Raw genomic sequence first — 22,988 nt, forward strand, 5'->3', positions numbered from 1 at the left:
AACATCACGCCGAGCACCTAGAACGACACCGTCTTCCTGGCACAATTTCGTGCGAGAACAGTAGTTTCCTCAGTGCCAGAATGGTAGTTCTCATGCAAAATAGCACCAGGAAGATGATGTCATTCTGGAAACTTGGTGCTATGTTCTGTGGTCAGTAAACAGTGTGAAAATGGCCAGTGGCTGAGCCCAGCAAGGTGTGGCAAGGCTGCAGCCGGGAGTGCACGTGCTGCTGTTCCTCTGACTACCCAGCCAGCATCCTCCAACAGTCTCATGAGTGAGAAGCAAAGGCACAGCCAATGCCTGGGTCTTGATCCCCACTACCCATTGACACCTCCTTCCCTCCTGCCAGAGAGAAGGCAGCTGGGGATCACCTGCCCTCATGGTCATGGCACCCACATGGAGGTGTGCGGGTGGGGGGAGCTGCCTAGCCAAGCAGCAGGCGGGGCATATGACCCCCTCTTGGAGGTGCAGACTATAGTGAGGGGGGCATGTGACAATTGCCATGCCACATGGGAGAGACCTACTGGGGGGGCCCTGGAGCTCGCCATGGGAGCGGCTGGTGGGTGTGACTCCTCTGTGGACAAAGAGGAGGCCATGCCTTGCTGTGGGGCAAGCTGCATGTCCACATCACCGGGAGCAATCTTACGGTGTGCCCCAGGCTGCTCCTACAGGCAGTGGGATGGGAGGGGGGACTGGCAGAGAGCCATGAGCCACAGCCTGGAGCTGCTTAAGCAACTACTCAATGCATGCCTGACCCGCACATGTGACAGTCAGCAGATGACTTCAGTGGAGATCAACAGCATGCAGGCCCATGTGGGAGAAACTGGGGGCTTGGGTTGAATGTCTGGGCCATGCCTCTCCTGCCCCCTAACTTTCATCTCTTACTGTGTTTGCTCCCCCAGTGACAGGATTGTCTACCACATCAGCCAGCTTCATCTCCTCCAGCCCCCCTGCCCCCATAGCCTCCTTGCCCATGGCACCTAACAGCTCTGGAGTGGTTTCACTTGCACAAAAGAAGCGAGGGTGCTAGTGGCCTGTGAGGGGGGCCAAGCCCTGTCCCCAGGCCCTGTTCCCCTTGGCCTGTGCTTCTCTCTTGGCCGTCAGGACCTTGATGCCAAGGCTGCTCACCATGACAGGATGGATCATCGCATGCATGACTGTTTCTGCCCCAGGCAAACCCTCCTGAACTGCCCACTTGTACGGGGTGCCCTCAGACATGATGGTGCACACACGCTTCAGAGCTGGCCCAAGAAAATCATTCCATAGCTTCATGGAGGACAGCTCCATCTGCGTGGCATGCCCCAGGGCTGACACTTACTTAGCCATCACGTGCCAAAGGCTCAGTGGTGACTGGTGGTCAAGGCACCTCAGGCAGTGGTGAAGGCAATGCTGGCGTGTTCCACCATCAGGCCATACAGGAGCACCTTCTCAGTCTTGATTCAGTTTAGCTGCTGCAGGCTGCCACTCCCTCCAGAGCTCTCCATGGCCATGCTACTCCCAAACAGACAGATGTGGAGGTGAGGCTGCGCAGCATAGGAAAGCCCTGACATACACCCCCACTCCTGGCTGGCAAACCATAGGATGGACACTGAGTAGCTGGAAGCCACTTTCGGGCCTCAGGTTGCTGGCCAGGGGGATTGGGGTAAGTGATAGGTTCTGAGCTGGGTGGGATGTGGGCCACCCTTCCCCCTGCTCCCCCACTAATGCTGCTGTTCCTCCACAGCCCCTGTGCAGGAAGACCTCACCTGGTGCCCATTCCTGTTGCCCCTGTTTCTGAGGTGGCACCTGCTCCACCTCCTTCCAGCACTGTATGTTTGGGTGACGCTTCAGTGCCAGAGGAGGTGCCAGGCCTGGTGATACTTGGAGTGCATCTGTACCCTCCAGATCCCAAACAGCATCTGCCTGGAGCATTTCCGCCTGGACTGGGCGGGTGTTCAGGATCTCTGCAAGGAGCTCAGGCCACTGCAGGGGCCTCTTGGGCAAAGCCTCCAGCCACCTCCCCACTTACCTGGGCTCATGGGTGTCCTGGCCAGAGGTTATGTAGGGTGCCCGGGGAGCTGATGGGGTGTGGGGGAGGGGGCTCAGCCACCACGCGGGCACAAGCAGAATTGACCCTGCGATAGTCAGCATCCTATGCTCCGCCAGGTCACTTGGGTGGGGCTAGGTGCAGGGAGATCGATTTTTCCTGTGCAATGGGTGCCTATGGACTATGCCATCATTTTTCATGGCGTAACTTTCTGTTGCTGCTGGGGGCATTTTTGTGTCCAAAATGGCTTAGGGTACTGACTAACTCATGCCCCACCTCCAGCCCACTCCCTGGCCCACCGGCACAGGGACTTATGCCCCAGTTATACCTGCCCAGCCACTGGGACACTGGTGGGGGCCCCAGGTGGAGTGGTGCTGGGTCACTGACCCATCATAGGGGTGAGGTTACACCAATGTAAGTCTGGGCTATGCCGACGTATCTCCTAGTCGGCTTCCAGTGTGCTTTCACCCACCCCCCTCCTCAGTTATGTGCTGCAAATGGATGATTACGGGATGTGCTGTAGCACAGTGGTTAAGTGGTTTGGCTGTGAATCAGCACTCTACTGGTTCAAATCCCACTACTGCCATGAGCTCAGTAGGTGGCCTTGGGCAAGCCACTCCTTTCAGCCCCAGCTCCCCAGCTGTATTGCGGGGATAATAATAACACAAACTTGTTCATTGCTCTGGCTGAGGCATTGATCTGTCTAGAAGAGCAGTATATAAACACAGTTGTTGTTGTTATGGCACCATGTGGTTGCTCCAAAAACCCCCTATAGAGCAAAATCTCTGTATGGATGCACTAATAAGTCACTGAAATACTACGGAGGAGTCCCATTGCTAAGGGTTACATTGATGGGGGCTCTGCTTTGGATTCCAACACTGTATGAATCATGAAAAGTGTTCTGACATAAGGCAGAAAGTTTTTCCTCTGTGACACCACTATGGTGAGCACAACATGGCAGCCATCTAGTTACACAGTCAGCTCCCTATTGCTGTTGATGGACTGCACATTTTCAAATGCTTCCAAGTGCTGGACACACCGCTGCAGGACTATTAAAGGTTAATCCCTCACAGACACAGAGAGTTTTGAGTGGCATACATCTGGTTTGGTAGCAAACCAAGGCATCTGGTTTGGTAGCAGGAGCTGGAAAGAGGAGGGTCTGTTTTTCAGTCCTAGCAGAGAGGAATGGAATGTGAAGAGCTGGAAGATAAGAGTCCTAAGAGAGAACAGTTTTAACACCTGCAGAATAACTGGGGAAAGTCTGAGAAGTAGGTGTATACTCCCAAACAGGCCAAAGAAAGGGGATAGATCTTTTAAGCACAGGAGATTTTCCCTACCCAGTCAAATCAGGAGGTAACTTTGGAGACTGAAGAGATTCCTGATTGGGTGTGGTTGGAAACTGCCTGTAGAGACCTTCTGATTCAGTTAACAACTGAAGGAAAGCACTGGTGTGTGAAGAGAAGGGGATTGAGATATTAGAAAGTAGGTACCAGAATTCCTAACTCCAGAAGAGAAAGAGAATACTAAAAGAAAATATACTGGAGTGCTTGGGGAAATACAAGTGAACCAAAGCTTCAAAACAGAAGCCTTTAAGTATCTGTGAAGAGTGTAAGAACTGATGTTTGTGCACATTCTGATTTCACTTTTCATATATGTTGCATTACTTCAGAAATTTTCAGCCCTGATTTCACCTAACCTTTCCCCTCTAAAATAAATAAACTAGTTAGTTATTTTTTAAAATGCCTGTGGTGCCATTTCTGCTGTTTAAGCATGAGAGAACATCACATACAGGCTATTCTGTTATGAGAGTGGCTAGAAGAACCACAAGAATATCAGCTTTTCAAATGGTTGATAATCTGGACACCCTAGAAGGGAAGCAACAAGACAACTGTTACCATGTGCGATGCAATCTCACCGTCTTGTTTGGCCAGTTATACTTCTCGAACACATCCTGTACTCGGTCTTCTCCTCCATCAGTGAACATCATGATCATCTTATTGCAATTGGCTCTTGTGATGTTGGACTGCAAGTAAGAAGTAGATATTTGAGTGTGTGCAGTATTCAGTGAAAAGTTGCTGCACTAAAATTATAGAAAGATTGGTGACTGCTTCTCTGCATTTAATATTTCTTAACAGAAAAAATGCATATGCAGGCACTATCAGAATTGTGACTGTATTATTCACACTATCATGTGAGATAGTGTGTGTATGTGTGTCAATATAGGCAGCTCTGCTACTGTACTTTCTGGACTTGAATCAGGTTTATCTGAGACTGCTCCTTCCTCAACATAAAGGTAAAAAGGAACAGAAAAAAATTGGCAGACATGCATAGTCATTAATATCATATACACAGAGTAGGAAGCCTAAGTCAGTTGTCTGATCACATAGGTGTTCATCTTAAGTTTTATTTTAATTATTTAGCAAATTTTAACTCTGCCCTCCAGGGAACTTGCCTTACAAAGCAACAACAACAACATTAAATTATTAATTAAATCAAGCATAGACCACTGAGAAACCTAACACAACAGTTTCCAGACTAAAAGTCATACTCAAATGGTTTTAAAAGATCAACCCCTTAATTATAAGCCTGGGTGAACAGAAATGTTTTGGCCAGGTGCCTAAAAGAAAGCAACACAGGTGCCAGGCAAGCCTCAAATATACATGAGATAGGTATGCTTTTTCCTATGCAGATGTCTGAGTTGCTTGACTTTTTTCTAACATGAATATAACATCTGGATATGACATAGCCAATGACGGGAAATTTAGGTTTCGCATCTGAACAAATATAACTGTAGAGTTTATTTAAAATACTCCCGGTGTATGTGTGCATAAGAATGTGCTTCTTTGATTGTAAGAGAAAAGTGTAAAGGGGTCGTATTTAGACCTATATATGTATGTATAAGTGTGTGAACAGAAGATGGAAAGCACTGGAGCTGCAGTTTCTCCCATCCCCATCTTTAGACCAAAAAACTGGCAGTGAGGAATATTTTTTTTAGCTGATTCTCCAGGGGTGAAGGTGGTGCAGATGAACAGGGGGAAGGAGGGACTGTCTGGATGGAAATCATGTTGTGGCTATTACCGCTCAGCTATTAATAGGACCATTCATCTTTATTTTGCCCAATGTCACTGTAGCCCATCTGATCCAAGCCCTCTCAGACGGGCCCTGCTAACTTTCTAATGAAATGGAAGAAGCAGCTGCCCCCATTAAAACTTAAGAATCAGCCTCTGAAGCTTTTCATTTGTCTGGGGAGATGCATACTGCACCAAAGCCCCAACATAGCCCTTTTCTCAAGGCACATGCATACTAGTGATGCTGGTGATGTGGATATGGTAATTATCCCATTTGCCATTTTGCAATTATTATGCCACTGGGTGAAATTTATTTACTTCATGGGCTGGGAATGCAGTGCAACCAACGGCACTTCCCAAAATAGTTCCAACGTCCCCTTCTAGAAGGTGCTTACGGAGTGGTGGTGGCAGCATTTCAAACTATTGTGGCATCTCTGCTAGCAAGAGATGTCGGTCTCAGTTTGCAAAAGGTTCCTGAGTCAGACACACTGGCACCTGCAGGTGGGAAAATAATTGCGGGCTGAAGTTATATTTAACATTTTACATTTTGGGGCATAAAGTCTTTTTCTTAGGTACTCAGAACAATTGAATATTTTGGGTTGATGATGATAGCTGGGGGGGGGGGGTAGGGGGGGAAACCAAAGAGTCAATATCCTGAACTTGTATTGGTGGTTCTAGCATGCAGGAATTTAAAAAGAAATGGAGCTACAGTTTGGCAGATGCTCGGATCTGGGGTGAGATCCACCCCAAGACTTGTTGTTTTGGCAATGGAAACATATCAACGACTGCAATTCTCAAAGCTGACAAAGAGAAAAGCTGCAGTTGATAGAATGAGTGAATCTGCCCAAGGAGACAAATAAAGTGAGACGATTGTGGCTGACACTACACATTTGTCTGTGTGGAGTAAAAGGATCCTGCTCTGTGAAGTAGCTCTCTCTGTGGTTGCTTTAGGGTCAAGGAACAGACAGTTTAAAAAAAAAATGAGAAAAAATACCACTGAGAGGTTTTGTGTGGGCCAAAATCCAGTGCCCACAAAACTCACTGAACTGACAGGAAACAGGAGTCAGAAATTAGTTTCATACTTAACTGTATTTTTGCTGGTACTAATTTGTTTGATTAATAGGAATGATGGCATCATTTCACTGTGTGTCACCAAAAATTATATGAAACTGCCCTCACTGATCAAACTGTTTATCTATCAGGTGAGTACTGTCTACTTTGCTTGGCAGCAGCAGCAATCTGGAGTTTCAAGAAGAGGCCATTCCTATCATATCCTGCATTAATTGGAGATGCCAAGGATTAATTTGACCTTCTTCATGCAGACCATGTGCTCTACCTCTGAGCCATGGTTCTCCCTCAATGACATAATCGTGAGGGCTACTTCTGATGATGTTTCTCACTACTTAACACTCTAAAATGCATGTGGAGTAACATTTGGAAAATGAGTGACTTGGCATGAAACACCCCTCATACAAAGCTTCTCACAGTTTACGTATTTGACACCCACATCCAACCATTCCCCCACTTTCTTGCAAGCATCTTGTTTGAATTCTAGATTTTCTTTTTCTGACAGTCCCTCCTGCCACTCAAATCTTGTGCTTACATTCTGCAGTTGCTCAAAGGCATACTCAAAGCCTGCTTTGTAATCCGTGGTTCCTTGGGCTACCATTATTTCCACATCTTCTTTGAAGACCTTCTTGTTTCGGATATTTGCCTGGACTAAATGCTTGAAGCACGATACCGGCTGTGCATTTTGGTTAAACTGGAAATCAAAAGAGAGTTGCTATGCATTAGTGGCAATAGCGGCGGAGGGCACTTTAAAAACCACAAACTGCATCCACCCCAGATGAGTATACTGGGAATGTATATTCACCAAAACAAAAAGAACCCCCCTCATAATGATTTAATGATTGAATATGCTTCAGAAGAAATGTTGAGAGTAGAAAAATGTGAATTAAAAGGGAAAAGAAGAGAAGAGAATCCAGTCTGCTCAAGCCCCGGCCACCCACAGAAAAGTAAGGGCTTTTACAAACTTGGGGGACTCCCCAGATATTTCAAGGCTGTGGCTGGTTGGTTGAGACAAAGTCAGCTGAAATTGAATCCTACGAAGACGGAGATTCTGTACTTGAGTCAGGGGGGGATGGTTTCGGGACCCCGGCTTCCTACACTCGATGGGGCAGTGCTTACACTGGCCCCGAGAGTTAGGAGCCTGGGGGTGATTCTCGATTCCTCCTTGAAGATGGAGGATCAGATCACTGTGGTTGCCAGGTCTTCCTTTTATTATGTTCGGCAGGCTAGGCAGCTTGCCCCCTATTTATCACCCCGCGACTTGACTACAGTGGTCCAAGCAATGGTCACTTCTAGGTTGGACTACTGTAACGCACTCTACGCTGGGCTTCCCATGGGCCTGATCTGGCGGTTACAGCTGGTACAGAATGCAGCGGCACGGGTCATCGTTGGAGCACCGGTGTGGGAGCATATTACGCCGGTGCTACGCCAGCTGCATTGGTTACCGGTGGAGTACCGAATCAGGTTCAAAGTTTTGGTGTTAACCTATAAAGCCCTATGCGGACTGGGACCGACGTATCTACGGGACTGTCTCTCCCCACAGGAGCCCTGGAGGACTCTTCGATCAGGTGGGAAACATCTTTTAAAGGTCCCTGGGCCTAGGGAGGCCCGCTTGGTGTCGACCAGGGCCAGGGCCTTTTCGGTCCTGGCCCCGGCCTGGTGGAATGCTCTGTCTCATGAGACCAGGGCCCAGCAAGATTTGCTAGCATTTCGCCGGGCCTGTAAGGCAGAGCTATTCCGCCAGGCATATGGTTGATGCCAGGTGGTGCCCCCAGTTGAGGGGGAGGGGGTTAAATCATATGCCCTCCTATGCAGATTCTGTTGTCCATACTTTATACTTCATATATTTGCTCTGGGAAGAACCGCTGTATGGAACGTCGAATTTAAACTATGTGCTGCCTCTTTATTTATATGTATATATATGAAAGTTGTATATTTGCATAGTTGTAATTTTAATGATTAGATGTAGAGTTTTTAAAGTTTTTAGTGATATTTAATATGTTGAATTGTTGTTATCCGCCCTGAGCCCGCTGATGTGGGGAGGGCGGAATATAAATGTAATAAATTAAATTAAATTAAAATTAATATATGCACTTTCTGTACATTAACCAACATTAACCTCCCTCCAAGACCCAGATGAAGAATGAATAAGCTCCAGGAACATGGAATGTTGAAAGCATCTTAGAGTCAAGAAAAGGGGAGAAATCAGAGAGAAAGGAGATTAAGTATAATTTCCAAATTATCCCCACAATTTCTCATGCACCCTCAGCTTGTCATGATCCTATTAGCAAACTTGGCCATCCATGAGAATCGCTGAATAAGCTAACAGAAGAATCCAAGCAGGTCAGAGGGTCTTCACTGACAGGCCCTCTTCTCTTGCTCACTCCCACAACAACTTGTCATGAGCACTACATCACACCTTTCTGGTGGACGATGTTATTATCCATACTCTGAGCAAAAACCAGCTTGTGACATAGCAGAAAGGGATCAGGCAGTTTGGAAAGAGTGTGAGCGTGTTGAAGTGGTTAAAGTACCAGACTAGAATCTGAAAGACCAGGTTTGAATCCTTGCTCTGCCATGGAAGCTTTCTGGGTGACCAAACACTTTCAGCCCAATCTATCTTTTGTGAGGATAAGGGGAGAATGTTGTGGGACCCCAATAGGATTACCTGGTCTTCCGCTATGGTGGGAGATTGTTGGGATTTAGCAAGAGTTTCCATTTCAGTCATGAAAGAGTTAAACTGTTTGTGTTACTTAGTTAGTAAACTTATTTGCATGTAACCACTTAGGCCTAAAATAAGGATTCCCACCAAGGAAAGGGGAGTCTCTAAGCATAATCAAGTAAAATTAGGACTTTCTATTGGGCAGCCTGTTTATTGGGGGGCAATTAAGTGATGCTATATACTGAAGTTTTATTGCTCTTTGTTCAGTCAGTCAGTCTGAGTCTTGAGCCATCTTTTTTTAAAAAAAAAATTATTGGGTTTTTATAATATATAGGGAGGGGTTACAACAGGCCATAAGCATTTATGAGATTCACATACAAGACACATAATCATCCATCTAGATATAAAAAGCCATTATATATGTAATTAGTGCCCCATATACCTTCAAGATTCCCTTTTATTAATTTCTATATTTTTAATCCACTTACTTTGTAGCTTATATTTCTAGTAATTTTTTCTTTTGTGCATATTACAGCTAGATCACATTTCAAATCTTTTACCTTTTAATCAGGGATCTTAGATCCATAATAGTTCTAGGAGTAGGAGGCGGATGTAGCAAAACATACAATATCAGCAGGACAGAAATATACATCAACATAAAGATAAGAGCAATTTCTATATTAATTTCCTCTCTTTCTTATATCTGTTCTGGCCATGCCTTCCAAACTTGTCTGCTTGCATTTTCATAACAGTAAGGGTATAGAGGCCAAATCAATATTTAGTTTGAAAACAATTTTATATTCTATTTAAAAAAAAGTATGTATATATATATATATCTTTCATCTATTTTTTTCTAGCCAAAACTATTTGCTTGGGTTTTCATATTGATAAGACTAGGGTGGTCACATAACTATATAGTTAAAACACAATTTTACCTTTTAAAGATAGTAACTCCTTCTTCTATTTCATTTTGACCATCTGGACTTATTTACTTGGGTTTTCATACTCGTAAGGTTAAGAAGAGCAGGTAGTCATTTAGCTTAGCCAGTATTTTATATTTTGAGAAGGAGTATAGTCTAAGTACATGTCTGTTTTCAATAATTCCAATGCACAATCTCTGTCTTAAACTCTGTTAATTTCCTACCAAGGTTATGGAGGCCCAGTCATTAATTAATGAGAACAACACCATGTTTTAGCAGAAAGAAAATTCCATTTCTTTTAGTTTTGTGAGTTTGAAAGTCTCCTCTCGTTTTGTGCTCACTTCCTGCTATGGAGTTTGGAGACAGCCTGAGGAATCACTCTGAAAAACTTTGCTCAAGGAAAATAATAATAATAACAACATTCAATTTATATACCGCCCTTCAGGATGACTTAACACCCACTCAGAGCAGTTTACAAAGTATGTCATTAGTATCCCCACAAAAAAGCACCCTGTGAGGTGGGTTGGGCTGAGAGAGCTAGAAGCTGTGACTAGCACAAGGTCACCCAGCTGGCTTCAAGTGGAGAAGTGAGGAATCAAACCCAGTTCTCCAGATTAGACTCCCGTGCTCTTAACCACTACATCAAACTGGATCTCAGAAAAGAAAGGTGCATTTGAAAGGAAGGACCCCAGCTGTCCACAACAAAGAAAAGATGAGTACTGGAGCTTCAACTTCAACCACCAACAGAGAACGGGATCTACATGGAAAAATGAGTAAGATTAACTCTTTTAAAATCCCTGAGCTTAATCAAAAGAATTATACTGTTTGGAACCATAGCTTAAAGTTCTCCCTCAAGGCAATTGGGCTGGAAGACATTCTAACAAAAGCCCTTCCTACCAGAAATGACCCCGAGTATGATGACTATAGAAAGAAGAATGCACATATCATGTTTTGAATGGTTTCATCTTTAAATGAACTCATTGATTGATCAGGGTCAAACAGCTTTGAAAGCTATTCAATAAATGAATATTGAAAAGACAGATGACCAGATAAGATCTTTAAGAATGAGACTGTATATAATTAGATTTTGAGAAAATGATAATATGGAGTTGCATTTGAATAGCATCTTGGGAATTGTGTCACAATGGAAGGCAGCAGGAAGTACAGTCCCAGACTCGGAAGTGTTTGCTGCTATTATGGTAAGTCTCCCAAATTCCTTTGAGAGTCAAGTAACAGTATTGAAAAATATACTAAATATAACCATTAACTCTGCTATCAAAAGCCTAATGGATGAGGCAAGGAAAAAAGAAGGAAATAACTTGAATGAAAACTTTCATGCCTTCAAGGTGTCAGAGAGAGCAAGTAGAATCGATGTAATTTGCCATTTGTGTAAAAAGAAGGGGCATTTAGCAAGAGAATGCGGATCAAGAGATTTGAGGGAAGAGAGGAATTTCCTCAGGGAATAAAGAATGCAGCCAAGTGGTCAGAGCACAATGAGATCAAGTAGTCGAAATGCTGTGAGAGGTATGAGCAGAAAAAGTTTTTCTAGGAGTGATGAGAGATGGAATTCAAGGCACAATGTTTGCATGATCGATAGTGAATATGATGATAATGTAAAGGATTTATGGTTAATAGACAGTGGCTCCACCCACCATCTTTGCCCTAATTGTAATTGTTTCATTGAGTTTAATGATCAGCCGAAAAATGATCTCTTCCAAATTGATGGAAGCCTGCTTGAGATTCTTGGAAGTGGAACTGTTTTCTTGCAACTGTCCAATCTTAATGGGTGTGTTAATTTTCTTACCTTAAAAGAATGCTTGTATGCGCCTCAGACAACAGGAGGCATTATCTCTCTTGGAGGGATGTTGAATGCAGGGATTAAGATGCAGATGAATGGGACTGAGAGCTCAAAGGTTATATTGAAGGGACATGATGCAGAGATCCCAATTATGAAATTGAAAAATTGCCTGTATTTGAGAACAGAAATTGATAAGAGTTGCAAGTCTGAGAGAAAAGGACTGTTCTCATGAAAATTGTTTTTTTTTTAAAAAGAAACAATTGGAAAGTTTTTATACCTGAGTAAAGTGTCAAGACCAGATATATGCGCAGCGATTGGGATCCTGAGCAGGAAGACAAATGCACCCAACCACACTGACTGGGAAGCAGTCAAAAGCAGCTAGATACCTGACTGGAACAGCAAATCTGAAACGATAGTTTTCACCCTAGTTTCTAGTTAGATAAAATTCTAGTTGGATACATGGACACTAATTTTGCTGAGGAAATAGATGACTATAAATCAACCAGTGGATACTACTTCTTCTATGGAAACAACTTGATTAACTGGACAAACCAGAAACAAACTCTTATCATCACATCAACTGCTGAAGCTGAATATGTGTCAGCAGCATATACCTGTGATGAACTTGAATGGATTATCAACATACTGAAAGTCTTTGGAATATTATTGAAGAAGATAAGTTAAGAGTGTTATACTTTTACCCATTTGGGAAGGGAATTAGAGATAGCACTATGTTACTATAGATAAGCTTAGAAGAGTTTGAAAGTATATTACAATAAGCATAATAAGTTTGAAATGAGTAGAGGGAGAATAGATAAGGGGTTGGAAAACTGTTGGAAGTCAACAAAAGGGGGGGGAAGGGAGGGGGTTAGAATTGGAAAATTTAAGGGAATGTGATTGTAACAAATTTTATATGTGTCTAATCCAATAAAAAATTTTTATTAAAAAAAAAAAAGAAAGTCTTTGGAATAGATGAACTTAAAACTATCACTGTATTTGAAGACAACTTACAGTGCAATCCTAAGCAGAGTTACTCCAGTCTAAGTCCATTTAAATCAATGGGCTTAGACTGGAGTAACTCTGCTTAGGATAGCACTATTAGGCTGCATTGCATTAGCCAAAAGTGAAAGCATCAAAGGAAAGAGCAAACATATAGTAGTGAAACATCTCAAAGCGAGACAGTCGCATCGACAAGGACTAATAGACGTTAAGTACTGCCCTTCTGATGACATGGCTGCCCACATACTGACCAAGCCACTCCCCAAGGCAAAGCTTGAACATCTACGCAAGAAGATGAACCTTCATGACTTCCACTCCAACACTTGGAGAAGGGGATTGTTGGGATTTAGCAAGAGTTTCTATTTCAGTCATGAAAGAGTTAAACTGTGTTACTTAGTAAACTTATTTGCATGTAACCACTTAGGCCTCAAATAAGCATTCATGCCAAGGAAAGGGGAGTCTCTAAGTAGAATTAGATTTTCTATTGGGCAGCCTGATTATTGGGAGGGGCAATTAAATGATGTTATATACTGAAGTTTTATTGCTCTTTGTTCAATCAATCAGTCTGAGTCTTGAGCCATCTTAAGATACCTTTTACTAGCAAGATGTAGTCAGTTTAGCAATTTCTTATTTTCATCCAATGTAACCCTATTTTTATCCTTTATGTAGTAAAGTATTTTTACAGAGCTATACCGGAGTGTGTGTCTGTTCTGATTAATTCCAATGCGCAATCTCCGTATTAAACTCTGCTAATTTCCTACAGAGGCCTCCTCCCCCTGCCTCTGCTGCAGCAGTGTGATAAATTGTAGAGGAAAATGTTCTAGTTGTATAACTGAAAGTAATGTCATGTGTCACCATGACACTCTAGCAATCCCCTAAAACTGTCAGTTTACCACAGAGTTTGGAGGTTTACCATAGGGTTTGATGGGATTGATAGAGCATCATAGAGACATGTGATATTGCTGGGAAGAAAGAAGTCTGATTTCAGCACTAGCTGAGAGGATTCGAGTAGTGACAGTTTTGAGATTCAGCCCTGATGGAGAGCAGTTCAATATAGGCACGAGAACTGGGGGAAAGTTGGCTAGGAAGTTTGGGAAGTAGGCGAAGACTCCCATTTGGGCCAAAGAAAGGAGGTAGATCTTCTAGTGAGAGGACAATTTCCCTATGCAGTCAAACAGGGAGTTAGCTCTGAAAAGTGAAGAGAACCCTGGTCTGGTATGGTTAGAAACTGCCTTTGGAGACCTTAAGAGTCAGTTAAAAGCTCAAGACATGTACTGGTGTTTATAGAGAAGATGTTTGGGTACTGGAAAGAGGGTACCAGCCTTTTGGAAACCAAAAGAGTAAGAGAATACTCAAAGAAAGTGTACTAGAGTGTTTGGGAAAACACTGGAACAAAAGTCTCTCAACAAAAGATTTAAGTAACTGTGAAGAGCTTAAGAAACTCTAATTAGTTTGACACATAAGAACTAGTCTGTGCATGTACTGATTTTACCACAGAGTTATCTATATTGAGTTACCTCAGAAATGTTCAACCCGTGATTTCATATGACCTTTCCCCTCTATGTTAAATAAAATATTTTTGTTATTTTTGAATGTAAAAATAATAATATGCTTTGTAAACAGCTCTGAATGGGTGTTAAGTTGTCCTGAAGGGTGGTATATAAATCAAATGTTATTGTTATTGTTATTAAATGCATCTAGTGGAATTTAAGTGGATTAAGTCAAAAAAGGAGGGGTTTCATATCAACTAGGTGATGACATGATGGAGTGCAGATGTTTGCAGTTCTTGGGGAGGGACTAGTTAGCACTCATGCTCCCTCAAGAATTGCCAGCTCTTTTTGTATCACTGAGTATATTAACATTGTAGATTTAAACTTCAGTTGTTCTTTTCCCCAGGTATTCTAGAAGCTGTAGTTCTTGAGGGGAGGAGCTTAAAGTCTCTAATGAACATTTCTCAGTACGCCTCCAAGGTCCAATTCATAGGATCCTTTGGGAAAGCCACAGTTAGTGCTAAAATGAAATTTGTAGCATAGTTATGCTGCCGACTATGAGCTATCCAAAGAGAATGAAGATAAAGGCTTGTAGTAGCTTCCAGCCAGGCATGAACATGATTTTTAGTTGGTGTGAAAGAAAAGCAGACAAACTTCAAGGCCTGGAGAAGTTTGTGGTCCTCCTCCCCTCTTCTCCACAAATCCAATTTTCATAGTTTATTGTTCAAAATGTACATGGAAAGATAGGGAAACAAAAGCATCTGGATAAAGATCATGAGGGGGGGGAATTGATGACTGAAATAAGTTCTTCATATCCCTTCAATGAAACCCAGGGTTTTCTTACTGACAAGGCCAAATTCTGCTCCAGGGTTTGCAGGTGTATAGATGGCAGAAGCACTCATTGACTTTAATGGAATGATGTGATCTTTTCATCAGTGTGTGGCTGAGAAATGGAATGAATTCGTTGAGAGAGAAAGCTGTGATTACCTAAACACCTCCAGGCATGTTTTCTGCCGGACATTTCAGTGCCTTATCACAAGGTCACAGGCCCAGTTAAGTGAAAGCCCTGTACTGAGTTCCTATAGGGAGAGGGCTGGTTTTTCTTTTATTTTGAGAGTCTAGCTAGGCGGGTGAACTGAGAAAGCACTCATTTTTGCTTATGGCTTAGTTTGCTGGAAATATGGAACATTCATTTAGGAAGCAGTGATCCAGCAAAAGTAACGAGGCTAGACTCGTTAATTAGCACAGGCATGTTCCTTGCCAGACAACAGGAACATGATATGGGAAATGATGGAACTCTTCATTTTTTCCCCACTGTGCCTTTCTTTAGGCTCAGAGAGAGACAGATTTGTGAAAGTTTATTAATAAGGAAGAAGAATGAAGTCATTTGAGCTTAAATTATTTAAGGCACAGCCCTCAAATGGATTTTTAGTGCTAGAGATCAACGTTGAAACAGTAAGTAATAACAAAAAAGACTATATCTCTGTGTTTATGAGCACTGCCTTCTCAGACTCTAACTGATGGTAATCATAATAACCATCCACATTCATTTGGGATTAGGCTTAAGAATTTCCAAGGCAAAGGCCATGATTGCTAAGTGAACATCAACCCTGGCATTTTGTGCCATGGAACATAAGCGTTGAACAACTTGGCTTTATGCCAGAGAAGCCAACATTAGGGAGAGGAGCACTTGAACTCTAGCTCACACAAAAAAATTAAGTTAACTCTCTAGGTTACCTCCTAGTCCACTGCTTCTGGGGTCACTCTCCATGGTTATGATTGCTAAATCCTGGCATGGACAGAGATGTTTTAACCCTTGGAAATAGCTCCTTGGCTGTGCCTGCCACTGCCTGTGCAAGATCTATCCAAACTTGTATTCAGTTGGTGGTGGTACTAGTTGGTCAAGATGACTAAAAGAAGCCCCAGATCATAGCCTCTATTCAATCTATCATTCACTCATGTCACTTTACCTTGTACTTCATCACAAAACTCTTCTCTGTCTCATTAATGAGAGCTTTGGTTCATGCTGTCAAATTATTCATTGCATCTCATCATTTGTCAGATATGGAATATAGATTCCATATCTAATACTGGATGCTAATACATTATGGGGAAGGAAGGCAGCATGGTATAGCCTGATCTTGTCAGATCTCAGAAGCTAAGCAGGGTCAATACTTGAATGGGAGATCACCAAGGAAGACAATCACCTGAGGAAGGCAATCACAAACCACCTCTGTTTCTCACTTGCTTTGAAAGCCCCTTGCTGAGATTGCCATAAATTGGTTGCCACTTGATGGCACGTATGCACGAATAGATTATGCTCTATGAAGTGCTTCATGAAATGCTTATATTTCTGCATCCAAGTGTGCAGGATCACACACTTGGTCCTGCATGCTTGGATATTCTAATTGCAGCTATTTTCTAATTGCAACTGTCCCTGAAACTTTCTGTGTATTCAGCAACTTTGGCCTCAAATTTCCTAAGCTCTGTTTAGAGATAGAGAGGATGGTTGTAAGTGTGTGTGGGAAATGTGTGTGTAAAAGAAAGAAGTCTAGGCTGAAGACAAAGGCTGCCCCCTCTGCCCTGAAATAGACTATCCTGTGTGATGCTGACATGTGGTAAGTCACCCCCTGCTCCCAGCTGGTTGCCGGGAAGACCTGGCATGATGTGTGCCTGACATGATGTGTACTTGAACATGTCTGTGCACTCAGCCTCTTCCTTCACCCCTTCCTAACTGATGTTATGAGAGAGGGGGAAATGGCCCTGAAACAGCAGAGACAGTTGGAGTCCATGAGCTTTGCAGAGACAATCCCTCTACACAAGCCATCTTGCCATCTGTTTCCCCTTTTCAGTCCCTACACTGGCTTCCTCTCTTGTCATTATGTTTAAAGCTGTGTATGGTTTTGTCCTGTACCTTTTTTGCCCTCAGAGCCTGATACATCCCTGTTTGGGGATCTCATCCTTAGGCACAGAAAATGCTCTTGCTGTGAAGAGGAGAAAGCACTGAAGTGAAGACAGCACTTCCAAAATTAGTCCTGCATATTGCAATGTACTGGTAGCCAAGGTGTTAGTCGTCTTCTACAGTTCTGACTCCTTTTTTTAAAAAAAAAAACCCAAATCAACATGTTTTCAACTCCTCCTCAATACTCATGAACAAATTAATTTAGAAGGGGCAGAAACTTGAAATCAATGAAAACCCAATCCTCTGAACAGGCTGCCCTTTTTGTCATTGGTCTCCTTTATTTTTTATCTACACATTGTCCAGTACTGCTTTTTACTTGCCTGTTAAAAACCAAGCACGCTCTGTCCAGATGCAAGATAAAGCAATCAATAACAGGAAATGTTTATCATAAGACTCTCTTGAGCAGGCAGGCAGAGGTAAAGCTAGCAGCTACCTTTCGCTACCCTGACATTCTCACCATTGTTTCAGGCACATAATGAGATGTTTAACTAACCAAACAACATTGCCAGGGTAATGGTAACATTGATCTGTAACATATGTATATTTTAAAGATGGGTTTAGGGTTTTTTCCTCCTTCCATGAGAGCCAGATCCCCTCTCTATTACATGGGCAATAAAAGCCCCAAAAGACATACAAGTATTTTTTAATTTGCATCACAGAATATTTCAAGGCACTTCTTGCTTTGCAGCAAAATTTAGGTCCTGAAAACTTTACAGCATTTCAGATTTTTCCCTGTAATATTTGAAGAGGGAGAAGTGGGCATGCAAACATGCTCAAAAGCACTTACTCTAGTTTTCCTCCACTGTAATGTTGGGTGAATCTCCCATGTACCTTTCTTGTACACTAGTCCCACCCTGAAACATTACACTCTGCAGGCCACAGCTGAGCATTAGAGATTAGAAGTCTAGTACCAGAGGTCAGTAACTAAGAATAGGTAGGATTTTGTCTGATGGTGTGGGGAAGGATGAAGACAAAGTGACAGAGCTGAGAGGTCTAGGTACTACAATTTATTATTGCTCTTGAAATGGTTTTCCTCCCTAGTAGTGGCCATCTTGAACCATGTGTTCCTTTTATCTGTTCCCCAGAGGATTAGGATTTTATTTCGGAAACATTTGAGTAGCTGGTGTGATACTCTTTGGCAGCTAATATGTGCCACTTCCACAGAGCAGAATCCCAGTGAAGACTGAATTAACTGGGGTTGGAGATGATCCACAGGAAGGAGAGCAGAAGCATCTCATCATAGTCTAAAAAGCTGGGAATGTGAATAGGTAGCTGCCAAAAAAGCAGCCATATTAACAGATGTTGATTTCTGCTGACCCATCCAGTCAGACTTTCTCTGGGCCTACCCAATTCTCTTCAGAAAAACAGGACATAAAAGACATCATTCTGGTCTCAGCAGGCATATTGCTTGTCAAATGAAGCAACCCACAAATATATGCACTTTTGCTAGAGAGGGCTTTGTGCGGATACCTTTGCCAGCGTCTCTCTTCTCTAAGGTTCTACAAATGTAGGCTACACTGAAGACGTGTGTAATTTGAGCCCATTTTTTTCAGATGTTCAATCTTCTCTCCAGGAGAAGCCAGTTCATAGCAGAAGCCAGCTGTGCACAAGGCTGATTGACTGGCACCTGTGACATCACAAATCCCACTTTCCCAATCTCCATGGAGCAAGTGTTTAACTTTAAAAAGACATTTATTTTTTTTTAAAAGTCACATACTGAATTAACACTTAATTGAATAAATATAGAAGCAGTGTTTTAGTCTTTTTTAAATTAGGCAGACAGCCCACAGAACAAGGCAGAGGGGCAAAACCAAAGATCAATTCATTGCCCAAATTGTGGGTAATAGATTATCACCGATACAATGGTGGGAGAAAGGTGGGATCACCCTGTTGGAAGAAGAGTTATTCTTCTTTCTTAGGCACACTAAAAGCTGTGTTATTGAGCACTCAGTTAACTGGCTGGCTGGCTACCACTGTCTGTTTTTAAAGGAAACCAGGTGGTGGAAGAATGAGCTCCAGGTCCCAGTCTTGGGTGCAGCCAGCTGGTTGGAAGCATCTATGGCAGGTATCCCTTGATTTCTGCCACTAGGCACCAATCAACTGTGTGGTGGGCAGGGATTTAAAGGGCTGAAATATGTCCATCAAGTGCTCTGGTCATGGACACCACCAGCACTTTTGCCCAGCAAGTGGTGCCCATGGAAAGGAGCCCTCCAGGACCAGTATTCGGCTCTATTTTCACCTGCTTCTTTCATAGGCACTATCAGCCACCAATGAGATGATCTGTAAGTGGCTAAGGGAGATGTAGGAGTATGAGGACACTGTAGGGCTTTTGAGTCCCTTGCAAAGAATTGAAAAATTAGTGAACTTTGCAGACGCTGAAGAGCTGCTTCAAAGATGACAGGGCCTCAAAAGATAACTGGAGAGGTTGGGTAGGTTCATATTGGAGTAGCTTGTCCTTAAAGCTCAGTACTAACACCTTGAATTGGATATGGAAACAAATTGGGAGATGTGGTGATATGGTCCCTACAACCCATACCAGTCGACATTTTGGCCACAGTATTCTGTCCCAATTGAAGCTCTTGGGCAGTCTTCAAGGGCAGCCCCAGGTAGAGCCCTTTGCAGTAATCTAATCTAGCTGTTACCAGAGAATACACAAAAGGGGCAAGATCTTTTCTGCCAAATCTGGTAAAAGGCACTCCTGGCCATTCCTTATCCATCAATAAGTCCTGGTCAGCAGCACCCCAAGCTACAAACCTGCTCCTTCAGGGGTAGTACAACCCCATCCAGAACAGGAGACATCCCAATTCCTGTGTCAGACCTTCCCCTCACCTGTAGCACATTCCTTTTGTTAGGATTAAGTTTCAGCTTGTTAGCCCATTCCAAAATTGCCCTCAAACAACGTGTTCAGTTTTTACAGCATCCTTGGTATCTACTGGAAGCATGAGATAGAGTTGAGTATCATCTGCATATTGGTGGCAATTCAGCCCAGATCTCTGGATGACTTCTCCCAGTAGCTTCATGTAGATGTTAAAAAGCATAGGGGACAAGTTGGAGGCCCTGAAAGGCAGAGATCAATGAGCAGCAGTCCCCCAGCACCATACTCTGAAACCTACCTTCAAAGTAGGACCAAAACCATCACAAAATGGAGCCTTGGAGTCTCAGCCCCAAAAGACAGCTCAGAAGGATGCCATGATTGATGCTATCAAAAGCTGCCAGTATGTCCAGTATAGTTAACAGGGTCACACCTTTCCTGTCCATCTCCCAGGGCAGATCATCTATCAGTGAAACCAAGGCTGTTTTAGTCCAATAACCAGCCAGAATTCAGAATAAAGTGCATCTGATGAAGAGAATTGTGATTCTCGAAAGCTTATGCCACAGTAAAGTTGGTTAGTCTTAAAGGTGCTACTGGACTCTTTTCTACTTCACTTGTCTAAGTTCATTTATTGTTTAGATCAAACTCTTTAGTTCAAGCTTTTGGCTTAGCTAAGATCCAGATGGATTTATTGCCCTCCTTTTATTGCTCCCTTTGATTTTGGAGAGAGAGAGAGAGAGAGAGAGAGAGAGAGAGAGAGAGAGAGAGAGAGAGAGAGAGAGAGAGAGAGAGAGAGAGAGAGAGAGAGAGAGGTTTTCTTTTGAAGACTGGGGCTGGGGTGGAACTGCTGGTTCTCAGTCAGATAAGAGAGTCTCCGTGCCACTGCAGGTGTTAAATTCTCAAGGATGGGATAGATAGGGATGCTTGCTCTGGCAGTCCATCTAAATAGCACATGATATTCTGGGAAGTGGAGTAATGAGCTCCTCCCCTCCCACCTATGAAGACAGACAACTGCAGAGTCCATCGTCATAGGTCTGGCCCCCTATGGTTGTAATTCAGGCTTGCTGCACGCAGCTGGCTTTTAAAAGTTATCTTTTTGTCTATTTTTTGTCCTTCTTTCTTGGAGGAACACCTTTTAGGTCCACTTCTGCTTGAAGTATTAATCCCTTGCTTTTGAGGACTATGCTATAGGTAGATTCCTATAGCTAGAGTCCCTTCTGTCTTTGTCACTTGGACTTCTGGACTTAACATCTTAAAGCCCTGTTGGATTTCTTGAACTGCAGGTGACATCTGGATTAGCCTTGTAAGTTTCAAGTGTATCTTAGTTTAGCTGTTTAGCTGTTGCTATTTTGCTTCTCTTGTTTGCATACTTCTATAAATTCTTGTAATTGGCATATTGCACTTTGTTTAATATACTTTATTAATTATATTTGGGAGGAATTATTGAGTATTACTGCTTTAATCTGAATCCGGTACCATGGCCAATTTGCCATAAGATACCCTGGTAATCTGTTCTTTGGACTCAGTCTGCACTGGGGTGCCCAGAGGGCTTGAGGCTTGCCTCTTGGTCTCAGCTGTGGGTTAGTTTGAGAGGTTGTTGATGGTGTGCTACTCTGGAAAGTGAGGACCCACTTCCCAGTTTTTGTACTTTGCTTTGTGACACCACTGGGGCAGATGGTAGCTTTTCTGGGGGATCCTGGAGGAAGCTGTCGCTGTACCACGACACTTGGTATTTCTGTAAGTCTAAACCCAAGGATTTAGTGATCTGTCCATGACAAGGGCACTATCTTTAATCCCCCCACGTTCAGATCACCTTCTTCCTGACCAGAGGACAATAGTGTCTGGGGCCTGCCATTACCTGAGACTGGCCATGGTTGCCATGGAGATAATGAAATCCTGAGCTGCTCTCAAGGTAGTCTTGGCATGGATACTGAACCCCCCCCCCAAACAAAGGAGTCTGTAATACCATCCCTGAGACCACCTCCACCAGCTCAGGAAGGGAGACGAATGGGCAGCGGGGTGGTTGGTACAACAACAGTATCACAATCCTGCCTCATACTCCCAACATTAGTTACACACTTTCAAAACTGCAAGAATTCTCAACAGGGCATCCAGCCAGAGGATGGAATTCCAAGAGCTGACAGTGACACTTCCTCATCCACCAGGCCTATGCTGATGCATCATTGAGTACCTTGGGGAGCATAGATTGGAAAGGTTAATGCCTCCCATCTCCTAGCCAGGTCTTTGTGATACATGCCAAGTCAGCCTTCTCATCCAGAATTGAATCCTGGATGGCTGTCATTTTGCCTGTGACTGACCTGGCATTTAAAAGCAAGATATTATAGCCCAGTGGGATGTTGATATGCATATACAGCGAAAACATGTTCTTTGTCACATTTTAACCTGCCCTTCTCACAAGGAACTCAGGGTTCTAGCCATGGGCCTCACTACAATCCTGTGAGGCTGTGATACCACACTGAACTGCACACGGCTACCATATGAGCTTTGTGGCAAAACAGGGAAATGAATCTGGAACTCTGAAGTCCAATCCAATTCTCTGTTCATTACATCATGCTGGCTTTTCTAGAAGTATTGGATCTGGTATGTGTCATGGATATATTTTGCCACATATCCATCAAGGGCCATAGTGATGAGGGTATGTGTGTGTGAGAGAAAAAGTGTGTATCCCTTGAGCCCTTAAAATTCTTAGATGAACTGTGAATTTTTATGCTATTTCTTACAACTCTGGGCAGAAAGTGGAATGTACCAAGAGTTTTCCTAAATGCTCAGTATTTTTTTTTTATTTTTTCAGACCGACGGTTAAAGTGCAGTACCTTTATTTGCACCAAGAATTACAAGGAACTCGCTCTGCTAATTGCTTCTATTTTATTCTACATGTTGTGTGTTTGGAAAACCAGAATTATTTTGGGCATATCAGTTAACATTATTGCAGATCCATATAAGAAGCATGGTCTCGGGTTGCTAGCTAACCTGATGTGACTATCTCTCTGCCAAAGCCTTCTCTTCTCTTTTCTCACCACCATCTCCTCAGCCCTCACTACAATGAACATCTCACACAAACAGAATAGTCCGTCAAAGCTGGCATGGGGGAAATGGCATTGGAAGGATGTAATTTATTTCTCGCAGGTGTGTTTTGTCATTTGCAATCGATCAAAGGCAGAG

The 22,988-nt window shown here is 43.1% G+C and overlaps 1 protein-coding gene across 1 annotated transcript in view; it reads right to left on the reverse strand.

The window, feature by feature from the left end:
- Nucleotides 1-22,988, reverse strand: part of CACNA2D2 (calcium voltage-gated channel auxiliary subunit alpha2delta 2) — a 935,072-nt gene that overhangs the window by 120,234 nt on the left and 791,850 nt on the right. Inside the window, exons 11-12 of the mRNA XM_054977462.1 lie at nucleotides 6,698-6,856; nucleotides 3,942-4,049 (exon numbers count right to left, since the gene is read on the reverse strand). Of these exons, the coding sequence (XP_054833437.1) occupies nucleotides 3,942-4,049; nucleotides 6,698-6,856 (267 nt within the window). The remainder of the gene's footprint in view (nucleotides 1-3,941; nucleotides 4,050-6,697; nucleotides 6,857-22,988) is intronic.

The sequence above is a fragment of the Eublepharis macularius genome, chromosome 4 (genome assembly GCF_028583425.1).
Source record: "Eublepharis macularius isolate TG4126 chromosome 4, MPM_Emac_v1.0, whole genome shotgun sequence".
NCBI classification, from domain to species: domain Eukaryota; kingdom Metazoa; phylum Chordata; class Lepidosauria; order Squamata; family Eublepharidae; genus Eublepharis; species Eublepharis macularius.